General features: G+C 42.5%; 1 protein-coding gene and 2 long non-coding RNA genes across 3 annotated transcripts in view; 1 reads left to right on the top strand and 2 right to left on the bottom strand.

Moving 5' to 3' along the window:
* rapgef3 (Rap guanine nucleotide exchange factor (GEF) 3) overlaps positions 1-14,062 on the top strand; it is an 18,777-nt gene extending 4,715 nt beyond the window's left edge. The window contains 24 exon segments of the mRNA XM_008319090.3: positions 4,545-4,773; positions 5,208-5,385; positions 5,476-5,560; positions 6,401-6,461; positions 6,988-7,064; positions 7,166-7,312; positions 7,420-7,529; positions 7,631-7,719; positions 7,822-7,900; positions 8,149-8,299; positions 8,395-8,486; positions 8,725-8,755; positions 8,868-8,943; positions 9,342-9,479; positions 9,569-9,666; positions 9,743-9,868; positions 10,150-10,331; positions 11,309-11,399; positions 11,506-11,556; positions 12,664-12,751; positions 12,838-12,902; positions 13,012-13,066; positions 13,440-13,511; positions 13,612-14,062. Coding sequence (XP_008317312.1) covers positions 4,545-4,773; positions 5,208-5,385; positions 5,476-5,560; positions 6,401-6,461; positions 6,988-7,064; positions 7,166-7,312; positions 7,420-7,529; positions 7,631-7,719; positions 7,822-7,900; positions 8,149-8,299; positions 8,395-8,486; positions 8,725-8,755; positions 8,868-8,943; positions 9,342-9,479; positions 9,569-9,666; positions 9,743-9,868; positions 10,150-10,331; positions 11,309-11,399; positions 11,506-11,556; positions 12,664-12,751; positions 12,838-12,902; positions 13,012-13,066; positions 13,440-13,511; positions 13,612-13,730 — 2,490 coding nt within the window. The 3' untranslated portion in view covers positions 13,731-14,062.
* Positions 2,561-8,290, bottom strand: LOC112487565 (uncharacterized). Its single transcript, XR_003050767.1, has 3 exons — positions 8,153-8,290; positions 7,850-8,021; positions 2,561-3,974 (listed from the first exon to the last, which is right to left on the bottom strand). It is a non-coding gene; the product is annotated as an uncharacterized LOC112487565 (long non-coding RNA).
* Positions 8,299-12,586, bottom strand: LOC103385262 (uncharacterized). The gene is made up of 3 exons (XR_522206.3): positions 11,940-12,586; positions 8,717-8,904; positions 8,299-8,439 (listed from the first exon to the last, which is right to left on the bottom strand). It is a non-coding gene; the product is annotated as an uncharacterized LOC103385262 (long non-coding RNA).
* Positions 14,063-14,896: the final 834 nt, after the last annotated feature.

Genomic DNA, 14,896 nt, shown 5'->3' with positions numbered 1-14,896 from the left:
TGAAGGTCTGGGGGAAAATATGATTTGAATCTTTTCTTTTTTTTAAAACAGATGATTCATTCATGCACAAACTAAATAGAATCACACTGTAATAATGGGTTCCTTTTCATTTTATTGTTACTTTTTGAGTTTGAGTTTGGAAATCAATGACAACAGGTACAATTGACCAACTGAATTTTAAAGAGGAGAAAAACTCACGTCTGATGATTTTTTAAAATGTATTTTTATGCAAAAGAAGCTTTGTTAAAACCTAAGATGATTTTAGATTATTTATTATTCACACGTCGTTAATGGACCAAACTGCAGTACAGGTATGAACGTTTACACATATGTACAAATGAGATAACAACAGCATTAACCAAATGAACATAGTTGATCCTCATTAAATGTAATTAAAAGCAATGATACACACAGTACAAACAATCGAAACCCAGGTATGTGACTCGACCAGGGCGGGGAGCCAGCGTAAAGTCATTAGCATTAAAATACTTTTGTTAAACGCACACAGCCTTGGCTCTCTGTTTTGTTCCAAAACTTTCAAAAATCCCTCTGTTTTCAAACCTGGAGCAAACAAGAACTGGCGTAATGATCTCAGCTGAAAACCAGACTGTGGAACCAAAAACAAGCTGAGAGAGATATTTGACCTTCAGTTATCTGCGTTAAATAATAGTTCGTTATTGTTACTCATTAGCCTGTCAGTCAGGTGGGATTCTCATAAGAAGCTGCCTCTTTTTTTTCTATAACTTTTCTATTTGTTGTACTTGGCCTCGAGTAGCCTGCGCTGACCTCTGGTATCTTTCAGGATTGCAGTGCTTGCATCCTGTCAAACTGCTGAACTTGTCCTTTCGCTGCTATAATATCCTGCATTGCTACTCAAGCGAGTCTTTAAAAAAAACACATTCCTGGAGGGTCATGCAGTCAAAAGGAGTGTGAAGGGCACTCCAGGCCTCTGTGCTAATTGAACATCCCACCCCTCAGCAGCCTGACCTCGACCTCGACCCCCCCCACGCCTCAACGCTGCTTCAGAGCAGCTTCTTCAACTGCGAGTCAAAGGGAAAACATTTGAAACCCATGTAACGTTCGACGAGGGAAACGGATCGTGTTTGAAATTCCTGTTGTCTCCTACAGAGGACACTGACAGAAAGTCTTTTTTTATTCTCTAAGAAATGACTCCCAGGGATTTTCATTTGGTCCCAGAGCAAAGGAATTGATAAGATGGAGTGAAAGAGTCTGTGGGAGGCAGGTGTGATCAACCACCTGAGGCTTTGTTGGGTTGCCTAGCAAGTGTTCCTCGCCGTACTGGATGTTCTATCAACCACAGTACAGACTGATTCATATTGTTCAGGACAATCAGCAAAGTTCCCAGTCCCACAGTGGAGACGGAACTGTATCCAACAGAAGAACCTAACCTTCAACCACCACAGTTTACAGGGATCCCTGGTTAAAGTCTTAGAACAGTTCCTGTCACCGCACATCTGCTCTGCTGATACGTTTGTCACCATTGTTCTGGTTGTATAAGAAAGTTTGGAGTGTGTGACGTTGACATCACAGTCTGGGGGAAAATATGAGTTGAATCTTTTCTTTTTTTTTAAACAGATGATTCATTCATGCACAAACTAAATAGAATCACACTATAATAATGGGTTCCTTTTCATTTTATTGTTACTTTTTGAGTTTGAGTTTGGAAATCAATGACAACAGGTACAATTGACCAACTGAATTTTAAAGAGGAGAAAAACTCACGTCTGATGATTTTTTAAAATGTATTTTTATGCAAAAGAAGCTTTGTTAAAACCTAAGATGATTTTAGATTAATGGACCAAACTGCAGTACAGGTATGAACGTTTACACATATGTACAAATGAGATAACAACAGCATTAACCAAATGAACATAATTGATCCTGATTAAATGTAATTAAAAGCAATGATACACACAGTACAAACAATCGAAACCCAGGTATGTGACTCGACCAGGGCGGGGAGCCAGCGTAAAGTCATTAGCATTAAAATACTTTTGTTAAACGCACACAGCCTTGGCTCTCTGTTTTGTTCCAAAACTTTCAAAAATCCCTCTGTTTTCAAACCTGGAGCCAACAAGAATTGGCGTAATGATCTCAGCTGAAAACCAGACTGTGGAACCAAAAACAAGCTGAGAGAGATATTTGACCTTCAGTTATCTGCGTTAAATAATAGTTCGTTATTGTTACTCATTAGCCTGTCAGTCAGGTGGGATTCTCATAAGAAGCTGCCTCTTTTTTTTCTATAACTTTTCTATTTGTTGTACTTGGCCTCGAGTAGCCTGCGCTGACCTCTGGTATCTTTCAGGATTGCAGCGCTTGCATCCTGTCAAACTGCTGAACTTGTCCTTTCGCTGCTATAATATCCTGCATTGCTACTCAAGCGAGTCTTTAAAAAAAACACATTCCTGGAGGGTCATGCAGTCAAAAGGAGTGTGAAGGGCACTCCAGGCCTCTGTGCTAATTGAACATCCCACCCCTCAGCAGCCTGACCTCGACCTCGACCCCCCCCACGCCTCAACGCTGCTTCAGAGCAGCTTCTTCAACTGCGAGTCAAAGGGAAAACATTTGAAACCCATGTAACGTTCGACGAGGGAAACGGATCGTGTTTGAAATTCCTGTTGTCTCCTACAGAGGACACTGACAGAAAGTCTTTTTTTATTCTCTAAGAAATGACTCCCAGGGATTTTCATTTGGTCCCAGAGCAAAGGAATTGATAAGATGGAGTGAAAGAGTCTGTGGGAGGCAGGTGTGATCAACCACCTGAGGCTTTGTTGGGTTGCCTAGCAAGTGTTCCTCGCCGTACTGGATGTTCTATCAACCACAGTACAGACTGATTCATATTGTTCAGGACAATCAGCAAAGTTCCCAGTCCCACAGTGGAGACGGAACTGTATCCAACAGAAGAACCTAACCTTCAACCACCACAGTTTACAGGGATCCCTGGTTAAAGTCTTAGAACAGTTCCTGTCACTGCACATCTGCTCTGCTGATACGTTTGTCACCATTGTTCTGGTTGTATAAGAAAGTTTGGAGTGTGTGACGTTGACATCACATGCATGTTTGAACAAATACCTGACGGCACACAAATAACAAGACAGCACACTCCTCATCAGTCGTCTGTAGACTGCCTGTAATGGACAGTCCACTGTAAAATGACCTCATCAGTAGAACAAGCCCTGGCCATAAAACAGGTTTACAGCAGTGTTTCACACGCACTCATCTTCATCCTTCAGTATCAGTTGCACTTTCTTGCGATTCGCCTTCATGAAGTACGGTTTCCAATATTGTTTTTTCCTCAGATCTGGGTTACTACGTGGAAAATTACCTCATCAAGAGGACAACCAGGGGGCAGCGGTGGGTGTGTGTGTGGGGGGAGCGGGTTGACAGGCCTGAGAATGTGGCTGTGTAACTCCCAGAGAAAATATAAGCTCCTGGGAACACTTGTGATCTGGAGAAAACATAACTTCACTGGGGCACATGAGACGATTGAGGGCATTACTCTACAGTGGTCAGGTCTGGGAACCAGCTCAGTGTCACGAACACTGTTGCTCCCAGTACTTCATCAAAGTTGTGGACGATATTTGTCAGGCCCGTATGAACCTCGAAGTAACAAGCAAGCGTTACAGCGTCCTCCCCTCGTGAAAATGCAAACGATTGTTGTTGTCATAAAGCAGGTCACACAGGGTCAAAACACGGTGTTTTAATGCCGTGAACTTTGGTAGAACACCACGGGAGGCATCGACCTCAAGTAGATACTGTAAAACTTCCAACCAAAGAAAACACAATGTGAGAGTTGACAAAGTCTCAACACTTTTTTTCATTTCACATTTTGTTCATTTTTACGTCCACCGCAGAAATTAACGCCTGTGGGGAAATCCAAAGAACAAACAGGCAACCATCTGAGTGACTCGTGAAATCACAAGACACGGTACAGGACACGCATGAGGGAGAGTCTGAAAGGGAGGGACAAAAACAAGAATATTAGCTTCTGGTCAATCATTATATAACGTTTGGTGTTTAAATGTGATGTGTTTGGTTAAACAAAAAGAGGAGAAAAAAACTCCTGAAAACAGCAGCAGTGACTTCACTCATTCTTGTTGCATAAGCTCTGTTTCTGCATCAGTGTCTGGAAAGACCTGAACACCTGCGTCTAGTTTCCTTGATGTGGGTGGGATCTGAGTTGTGGGTATAGAGTACATGTACATGTGTGTGTGAGGGGTTAGGGGGGGAGGGTGTGGGGGGGCTGATGGTGGTCGGAAAGGGAAAGTTTGTTGTTAGCATTTGCCAGACGGCAAGTTTCTGAAACGTGGGGAAGAGTTTCCTGAAGCCATTTTTAACACATTTCCACCACAGATCTGACATCTATGTGACCGAACAAGAGTTCCATGCTGAGGTTCAAATTTATATAGGGCCTTATTTATTGACTAAAATGTATCCCACCAATAAGCAGTACCAATACCAGTATCTGTACTGGTATAAGTACCGGGAACAATCCTTACATAATCTTTATTTCTCACGTCCAGTTTCTTTCAGATCGTATCGAGAAGGCAGCTAGGTCCGTCTACAACGTCATGATTGAGAGAAACCCCGGGCTAATCCGAGACAGGAAGTACCACCTCAAGACACACAGGCAGTGTAGTTCTGGTAAAGAACTCGTGGATTGGCTGATGAAGCAGAACGAATGTCTTCAGTCAAGAAGTCAAGCAGTCGGGATCTGGCAGGTGTTGGTGGACGAAGGAATTCTCATTCACGGTAAAAGACGACGTTTTGTAGAATCAGAAGTTTAGACTGAAATTATTTATGGTGTGGTTCTTCTCACTACGTCTCAGCTCGTGGCTAAAAACGCTCGGCAGGAAATTAACATAATATCATTGTTGATTGTTGGTCTAATCAGAGAAATTCTGGTCTTCCTAATATATTCTGATTTCACTGCCCCAGACAACGCTGATTAATCTCCGTTAAAAGTGTCCGACAGACTCTCTTTAAGATCTTGAAGTGTTTCCCCTCTCTCTCTTACTGCTAACGCCGTCTTTCCAGAACACTCCAATCAGAATCGATTGCTTCATGATATTAGAAAGTGTCATTTAAAAGACATTTATTCAAGCTAACGTCTTCTTTTTTACAGCTAACACAACGTCCAAAAGCCAACACTGACGTGTACTTCACTGTCTCTGTCCTGAATGTAGTTAAACACGAGTTGAACTTCCTAGACAAGGACACACAGTTCTACCGCTTCAAAAACACAGAGTTCGGCCTGCATCACATAACGGACGACAGGGACTCGGAGGACGAGCTGCATGAAGGTCTGTCCCTGTTGTCCCAGCTGGGTCCTGACGCTCTGCTCACTATGATCCTTCGCAAATGGTGAGACAACAAACACATATTTCAGTGAAGTTCCAGTAGTGTCCATCATTGACTACCTCTGGATGTTGTCTCTTCTATTTCTGAGTTTAGTCCGAGTCAGAGAAGTGCCGAGGAGCTGGAGGTGATCTTTGAGGAGCTGCTCCACGTCAAGGCCGCTGCTCATCTCTCTGCATCAGTTAGTATCTGTCAACACACCTGAGCCGTCGTCATTTACAATCTCTTCTAACTCCTGCCATTGTCATCAAATATTTAGTCACTTTTATCTTGTATAAGATATCAACTCTGTGTTCGAAAAATACCGCAACTTGGATCAAGGGTGCCCAAGGTAGGGCTACTGGCCCAAAGTTGGCCCGTTGAATTATTAAGTGATGGTCAGACTGACATATACTTCAAAAGTCAAACTACATACACAAGATTAAAACTGCTATGAAAAATCACATCACATGAAACCGTTGCTGTTGCTGAAATGGACTTTTATACACAACATATTGTTGCTGTAAGACACCAGCACAACAATAGCAATGAGTTGCCAGCTCAGGTTACTACAAAGTCTGTTATGAAACTGCAGAACTAAATGTTAAAATAGGAAAATCATTTAACATTAGAGAGTTTGTAAAACAGCGCCCCTCTCTGGTTGCTCAGTGACTGAGCTTTTCTGCAGTGACGTCTTTTGACCCACAAACTTAATTTTTGTTCCCAGAAGGAAAACAATATCTGCCACTGATCTGAATCATATGATATCTCAGAGTCGTGTGCCCGACTTGGAACTGTTGCAATTTTCCTGACTCACTATTGTATCAAACACCTTTCAGCTACATAGTTGAAAAGCTGGTTCTCTACAAAAGATCGTCTAACACGACTGCCCTGGAAATGTATTTAAAAAATGCTCACAGTATATGAGCCTCCAGATTAACCTGCCTCTGGTCTTTATTGTTCCTTTCTCCGGTAAATTACGTCAACAACACAACACAACAGGTTTTAAATTCAGCTGATTTCTTTTCCTTTTTGTCTCCAGGTGCGTAAGGAGCTGGCAGCAGTGCTGGTCTTTGAGTCACATGCTAAGGCCGGAACAGTCTGTGAGTGTGACAGTTTTGCTGACGTTTGAGCTTTAGGTGATGGAGACGTTTGCCATCTACAGATGATGACACATCGCTTGTATAAAGTCAAAGTCATCCTTTCTGCATCAAAGACACAGAGGTGTCAGAACATGTTCAAATGTATATCCATCAAACACACCATCTGTGTATCACAGGTCTTACTGTAGATATGTTTTATCTTCTATCTTTCCTTCTATGTCGATTTCTTTCCGACGCAGTACTGTAAACCAATATTTTATAAAAAATCATCAGCAGATACTGTATATATATCGGACGTACTTCACCTACTGCTAAACTGTAATACTTATTTATTGCAACAATTTCTGACAGAGGATTTCTTTCCTGCACACTTGCAGTAAGATAGCGTATGCCATCTTGACAGGTATGGTAAATGGGCAGGATACTGGCATACCTCTGTCAGAAAAGCACCGTACTTTTGTTGTGAAACCAAATTTATAATTATTGTTACAAATTCTCACCCTGTTTGTCTTCTTTTATACTGCAGTGTTCAGTCAGGGGGACAAAGGCACGTCATGGTATATTATTTGGAAAGGCTCGGTCAACGTGATCACACATGGGAAGGTAAATTAAGTAGTTAACGTCTTCCTCCGAATTGCTCTTCGACATTTTAGGTTCAGATAAGAAAATGCTCAAAGTTGGTTTGTTCGTTCGTTTGTTTACAGGGACTGGTCACCACGCTACATGAAGGTGAGGACTTTGGTCAGCTAGCTTTGCTGAACGACGCTCCACGCGCTGCCACCATTATCTTGAGAGAAGACAACTGCCACTTCCTTCGCGTTGATAAACAGGACTTTATACGAATCCTCAAGGTCAGGCTTTGGTTCACAACATCTAGAGTCTGTTCCTAGGTCAGTTTCTCTGATGATGATAATGATCCACATCCTACTGTGTGTGTCGTCTGTGCTGCTGTCTACAGGATGTGGAGGCTAATACAGTTCGACTGGAGGAGCATGGAAAAACAGTGCTGGTGTTGGAGAAGAGCGCCACCTCTGTTGAACCAGGTGGAGCAGGAAACAACAGCAGCAAGTTAGTAAACGCACACACACACAGCGCTGGATGGAACCCGCAGAGATTTAGGAAACAGTGACATATCGAGGGCCACAGTTCACGGACCACACTCTGTGCAGGTACACGGTCATGTCCGGGACACCTGAGAAACTGCTGGAGCACTTACTGGACACAGTCAAGCTGGATGCTAACGGAAACGATGCTCTGGGTACAGGTCTAACAGATTGTTACGTCACGTCATGCTGAAGGCCGAGTCAGTCTGCAGGTTAACGTGTGATGTTGTGATGTTGTGATGTTGGTCTCCCTTCAGAGCCCTGTGTGAGCGACTTCCTACTCACCCACATGGTGTTCATGCCCTCCAGTCAGCTGTGTCCTGCTCTGCTGCACCAATATCCTGCAATCATTAATAAAAAACTGATAACGGAGGTGATGTTCCCTGTTACAGCCACTCCCTCTGTCACCGTCCCTGTTCTGCTGCTGCTGCTGCTGATGATGATGATAATATTTAGCCTGCAAACAAACAATAGGGAGTATTCAGTGTTGAGCAACACACAGTTTGTTCTGCTGAAACGCGATCAGCCGCCACAGGGTCGGATTCTTTGTCTGTAAATGTTTGCCACCTTAACCATCTCCGCACCTACCAGGCACAGCTCTCCGAGGGCTCGGACCAGGAGAAGGCTGCTTATGTTCTCAACGCCAAGCAGAAGGTAGTGAAGTTTATCAGCCAGTGGGTGGTGCTGTATGGCCTTTTGCTGAAAGACGACCCGACTGCCTTGGACTTTTTGGAGGTGAGGCTGCAGGGAGGATTGAACGACTTGTCGCTGCATTTTAATTGTGTTCGTTCACGTTTGTATTTCTTGTTCATTTCTTATGTTTTGGGCAGAGGATGAAGAAGGAGGTGGCGACAGACGCCCGTCTCTTCAACCTGCTGTAAGAACAATTTAGGGAAAGCAGGAGGACGAAAGTAAGTATTTTGTTAGATTTCTTCCTCAAAGCAGGGGTGTCAAACTCAAATGAGCTGGGGGGCACTGCTCCCCCTGCTGCCCCTGCCATGTCATTGAAGGGACCAAAACAATTAGCAGGGGGTCAAATGGGTGGTTGGCAGGCCTTTTTATGACCCACGTGCCAGGAGTTTGACACCCCTGCCTTAGAGTAACTCATCTGCTGTATGTACTGAACTTCCACTCAGTTTTCTCTTGTGATACCTTGACAGGATGGAGAATGGATATCACTCACTGAACAGGGTGAGCGACCTCCAGTGATTGGTGGTAGAAATGGAAACATGTCAATGTTTCTGATGCTATTTTCTTTAGATTTTCTTTCCGAGACACTGAGTTACTGTGGTGTCGTTGACAGAACCAGCCGTTTGATTGGTTTTCCAGTGTTGAAGAGCCTGTGGGGAGATTACAACCAATCAGAACGTGTGATAAAGGTCAGTACACCAAAGTCAGCAAATTGTCTGTGGTCGTTTCACATATCAATAGAAATTCAATCGGTATATCTGGAGAACAGACTGAATAGACCACGTATAACAATTCAACTAGCTTAGTGAAGATCGTCACATGGTTAGATGACACTTTAGTTTTGTTTGGACGTTTCCGACATTCCTCCACACTGTGTGTTTGATGATTCCATTGGAGAGTTCAGTCTTTGTAGAATCTCAAGAAATCATCTGTGTTATTTGGTTGCCAAACCCACATCATCCTATCTATGGTGAATCTAAAGTCTTCAAAACCAGACCTCGTTCTGCAACAGGCAGCTACATCACTTCACTCTACTGTATGCAGTCGATACTCGACCCTTTGACTCGTGTGTGTCTGGTCGTTTCAGTGCTGTACGAGATCTACAGGCCAGACAACAAACCTTTCACCCTGATGCTGCCAGTCAACGCGTCTGTACACGATGTGATGTCAGCGATAGTCAAACCAGTCGGAGATCACGTTCTGGTCAAGATGAACTCATCAGGAGGTTGGACATGTCAGGAATTCACAGCATGTTTTTCTATTTATTTTCTGTCATATTAATGGGGTTTCTTTTATTTATACGACTGCACACAGAGAGAGCTCAGTTGAAGCTGGACGCTACGGCTGTCTACACCGCTCTGGGACTCAACGAAAAACTCTTCATCTGCACAAGCAGTCAAGTAGAGCAGCTGGTAAGAAATGGAAATCTACTCTTACAGCAGCTCCTGATGAACAGAAGCTTACTCTCTCTCTCTCTCTCTCTCCCAGGTTCCTATGGTCGAGCAGCAGGGTCCGGAGCGAGGGACGGCTGACATCCTTGAACTGATGAGCTCTAAAGACCTTGCCTACGAACTTACAAATTACGACTGGGAGCTGTTCACAGCTGTGCATGAAGTAAATGCAGCAACATACGATACATTTTAAACACTATTTAAGTTTCTACACAGTCACAAAAGAACGCAAACCAATGATTTAACTGCTACTAAAGCCAGTCTGGAGCTCAGCTCCACAGCAGCTGTCTGTCTGTGTGTGTGTGTGTGTGTGTGTGTGTGTTATCACAGTCATCTGTTATCTGACAGCAGCAGCTCAGCCATCAGACTGGCCGGGGCCACAAATGAACTTCCTGCATGTTTCACATGTTTTCGTAGCCTTGACTCCAAGTCTGTTCTGTACAGGTGGAGCTGGTCTACTACATATTTGGCCGCCAAAAGTTCCACGGGGCCACCACAGCTAACCTGGAAAGGTTTGTGCGTCGTTTTAACGAGGTGCAGTACTGGGTGTTGACCGAGGTGTGCCTCTGTGAGGACGTGGTGAAACGAGCGAGCCTGCTCAAGAAGTTCATCAAGATCGCTGCAGTGTAAGAGCGACCGACACACAAACCCTAAACACCCCAGGACCAAGTTATCTCAGAACGACAACAGACTGAGAATTACATTACATTTACGCATTTAGAGCTTTTATCCAAAGCGACTTAGAAGAAGAGGCTTCTGGGAATCGAACACAGGACTCTGTGCTCTCTGCTTCCAAGGCTAACCGCCATTAAAACACAGTCTACATTGGGTGCTACGTTGCTGAGTATGCCATTTACAGAAATATTGAATTCGAACAACAACTTTGCAGAATCTGACCATGGCATTTTACCAATCTTGTAAACATTGTTTTTTAAAAACAACCAGATGCATGTTAGCCTCTGATGGGCCACATAAAATGAGGTGGCGGGCCACATTCGGCCCACTGGCCTCTAGTTTGACATATATGGCCTAGCCAGTCCTTCACCATTGTCTCACACTAGTTGACAGTCTGGGCTGTAGTGTGTTTTCTTAGTCTGGTTTACAACACACTCTGTCCAAAAAAACCTAACGTCCAATACAAAGTACTGGGAAAAAACCCAAGTGCACACTGGGAAAACAACCTCCATCCATTCACTCACTCATTCATCCTCCAGAGCTGGAACCCATTCCAGCTGTCAACAGCCCAGTCCATCGCAGGGTCACATATAAAAACAACAACCATTCACACTCACACCCACACCAATCAGTCAGTTTAGACTGCATAGAGAAAAACCAACAATTAAGCCTGGTTTCAGCGGGTCATCTGATTGGTGTAATGCAGGGTTACTAACCATCACGCCACCCTGTGGCCTCGAAATGTCATAACAGGAAGAAAAAAATGCCTAGAACATCCATCAAGTTAATCTATTGTAATCTTGACACCGTCACCGTGAGCATAACATCAACAAACAGTAACCTGTTCAGATGAGCTAACAAATGCTAACGAGTGAAATCTAAGTCAAACCTGAAACATTAATCAAACTCCATCCTCTCATTCTTTCAGCTTGAAGGAGCAGAAAAATCTTAATTCATTCTTTGCTGTGATGTTTGCTCTGAGCAACAGTGCAGTGCAGAGACTTTACAAGACCTGGGAGGTACGAGATGTCCCTGAACGCAACAATCAAATAAGAGTTGTTGTTTTATGACAGATTAAAAACTGAACGGAATTTATTAAAATAACGTTTTGTTTGTCTGTCACAGAGAATACCCAGCAAGACGAAAAGGATTTACTGTGCTTATGAGAGACTGATGGTAAGTTATAGGATGTGATGGACACAGTGAAGGAGCAAATGTAGCACAAAGTCAGAGAAAAATGAGAAGAGTTTGTTTGGTTTTAATATAAATTAAGGAGAGCGAATAACGTCCAGGTAGCAACGGTAATCTTAATGGTATTTATAGTTAAGTATAGTGGTGTGCCCAGAACTATTTAACTTTTTTTTACATATTTAGTTGTACTGAAACTATATAATGTACAACAATTTATTTAAGTTAAACTTAAAAAAATTCACACGCCCAGAACTATTTAACTTTTTTTTACATATTTAGTTGTACTGAAACTATATAATGTACAACAATTTATTTAAGTTAAACTTTAAAAAAAAATCACATTTATGTAAAAAAGTTAGTGCTCTTACCTTTATTCGTTAAAGAACGCCGCTCTGTTCCCGTCACGAATATTTCCATTACTTTGTTTAAAAGTCCTCGTTATTTTCTCTCCGTTCGAAATGGCTTTATTACAGTTGTCAATATTCGCGTGTGATTCTGCGTTTGAACGAAGCGAGTTATTGCCCTGTATTTTTAAGGAATTCTGACAAATAAACATAAACAAACAAATACACGAGCCGCTACAATGAACCTGACTTTCTGACATTGCTCACTTGGAGAGTAGAAGAACAAAAAGGCACTCTTAGTCTCAGGTCTGCCCCCGCAGGTGCGGAATGGTATAGGTTTCCTCGCGTTAATTAATGGGTTTTTGTGTGCGAACAGAAAAAGAAAGGTCGATATTTCACACTTTTATAAAATACTTCAACAGACTTTTGAAGATTGGGGTGTATGATAAAAGTATCAGCAAACACGATCTTGTTGTCAAACACAAACGGAACGAACTGACTACGGGCGTTAGCACAGCGTGTGAGCGAGAGCGTAGTCCGAGCTCGGCGTGGGTTGCCAGATCTCGCGAGGGAAACAAGCCTTTGCAAAAAAATTGATGTAATGACCAAATCAATATGTTCAGAAATGTAGCCACCTCTGGATCTACTATAATAGTTTATTTTTTAAAATAATGCATTTTCTCTGTCAAATAGTTTTATTTTTATTTTTTTAAATAATGCATTTTCTCTGTCTTTATGTTTATTGAAGGATCCTTCTCGTAACCACAGAGCCTACAGACTGACTGTGGCCAAACTCAGCCCCCCCTACATCCCCCTCATGCCTCTGCTGCTAAAAGGTAACAGATACACTGACTGTTTTGGGGCCTGACTTCATGTGAATGTACTACGTTTACGTCATTTTTTTTTCTCAATCTGTGTACAGACATGACATTTATCCACGAGGGAAACTCAAACTACGTGGAAAAATTGGTCAATTTTGAGAAGATGGTAAGACGAACGAATGTGCTTGAAAAATGCATGACTTCACACATGGTCACTGACTGCTCATCAGTGTACAATTAGGCTGAAATGGTTCCTTTTCCTCTCCCTGTCAAAGAGAATGATGGCCAAGACGGTGAAGATCGTACGGGGTTGCAGGAGCCAGCCATATGGTAAATGACCCAGCTGAGCCTACCATGTAGTACACACGGTCTGGGGTGGATTGTAGGGGCCCATCATTAAGAGGAGTGCTCCCCCTATCTATCAACTGTCATCTTGTTCATTTTCACATACATGAGAATGATAGTCAGAATTACTAACAAAATGCTGTTTTATGTAAAAATTGTTGATGTAGCATCAACAATTTTCACCATCCATGTTTGAGACCCAGTAAAAATTATTTTCATGGGCCCCAAAATCCCTAGCGGCGCCCCTGCACGCAGTACTGTCAGCTTACACTGTACACATCTGACATAATTCAAACAGCTGGTAGACGTTGTTCGTGTGTATATTAAAAAGCTCAGTTCATTTCTGTGACTCCTCCAGTGCCGTCGTCACCACAGAGAGGTCTGGCAGATCGGATGTTCCTGGATGGACCTGCTAACCGTTTATCAACATGTGAGCCACGTCCGACACATAATTTACTGTGATATTCCCATATTCTCACACTTATTCATTACATTAGAAGAATAAAACCTGATTTATTCCTCTTGTCTAGACTCTGACCACGTGTTCCCCTTGCGGAGTGTCACCAGCGTCAGACAATACATCCAGAACCTGAGGGTGATCGACAACCAGCGCAAGTTGACGCAGCTCTCAAGACTCTTGGAATGTTAGGACCTCAGATGTGCAGAGACTGTGGAAGTGTAGCACACATCTGTATGAAGGAGCTGGAAGGGTTTTTTTTATATATCGAATTTGCACCTTTATCTCCATCTAGTGGACACGAGCAATGTCGACCGCCAAGGAAACTTCAGAAGCACGGACATCAATGGTGTAGTGGACTTGTGCAGGAGTCAAACGTCCTCCACACAACACTCCAAAATCTCTGCTGTCAAAAATCACCTTAGGTCAGGTGTTTGTGCACTAATATTGTCACTTTTTTGTGCAAATGATGTCATTATGTAAATTCATAACTTGTCATTTTATAAATAAATTATTTTCTCAGTTATGTGTATTCCATAAAAGCACAGTGATTTTTTTTTACAAAGAGAAATATTTTTTATTTAAAGTACAAACCATAACAGATAAAAACTGAGTCCCCCCAAAACCCTCCCTTGCCCTCCCAACAAAAACGTTCTCCCCAATATGGGGTGGAAAGAAAAATTTCACAAATTAGTCCTCGATTGAATTTGTTACTCTCCGTGTCATAAATATGTACAGCGTCTTTTAAAAAGTCCTGGAGAGGCCTAAGGAGAAGAAATTAAAAAACAATAAAAATAAAAAACAAACCCAGTGCCTTCTCCTGGTGTGACATTTTAGGAAGTAGTGAAAGAATTCCGTCATTTTTATAAATAATATGAATCGACCTGTTCAGACAGAAATAATCATTGTTATCCTGGAACATTTGACAGACGGCAGAATAAAGAGTGAAATAATGGGAAAAAAAACTCAGGATAACAGTTGTGTTCAGACAGGTGCAACTGACACAGAACACATCCATCTTAAAACTGTGAGAGCACCCAACGACCTGGTGGTGGTGCTATTGTGTCAGTCTGTGAAATACTAACAAAACAAAATCAAAACCTGCTAAAACAGGAACTCGTGACAGGTGAGAGTGAAAAGCACAAAGTTCTGCTTTCCTACAAATTCATCAAAAACAAACCATAAAACAGAAAAAGCACTGTGATGTAAAGAGGGTGAATATAAATATTGCACTTGCAAATAACACAGAGTTCCCATCGCCGAGCTCTTAGGCTGTAGTGACTGCGGCCGTCGTTTTCACTGAGGATGACGTTGATTTAAAATTAAACTCTTATTTTGAAAAGGTCTTTTAAATATCC

The sequence above is a fragment of the Cynoglossus semilaevis genome, chromosome 10 (genome assembly GCF_000523025.1).
Source record: "Cynoglossus semilaevis isolate Cse_v1.0 chromosome 10, Cse_v1.0, whole genome shotgun sequence".
NCBI classification, from domain to species: domain Eukaryota; kingdom Metazoa; phylum Chordata; class Actinopteri; order Pleuronectiformes; family Cynoglossidae; genus Cynoglossus; species Cynoglossus semilaevis.
Note: the sequence above shows the minus strand (reverse complement) of the source record. Positions and strands in the feature narration are given on the sequence as shown.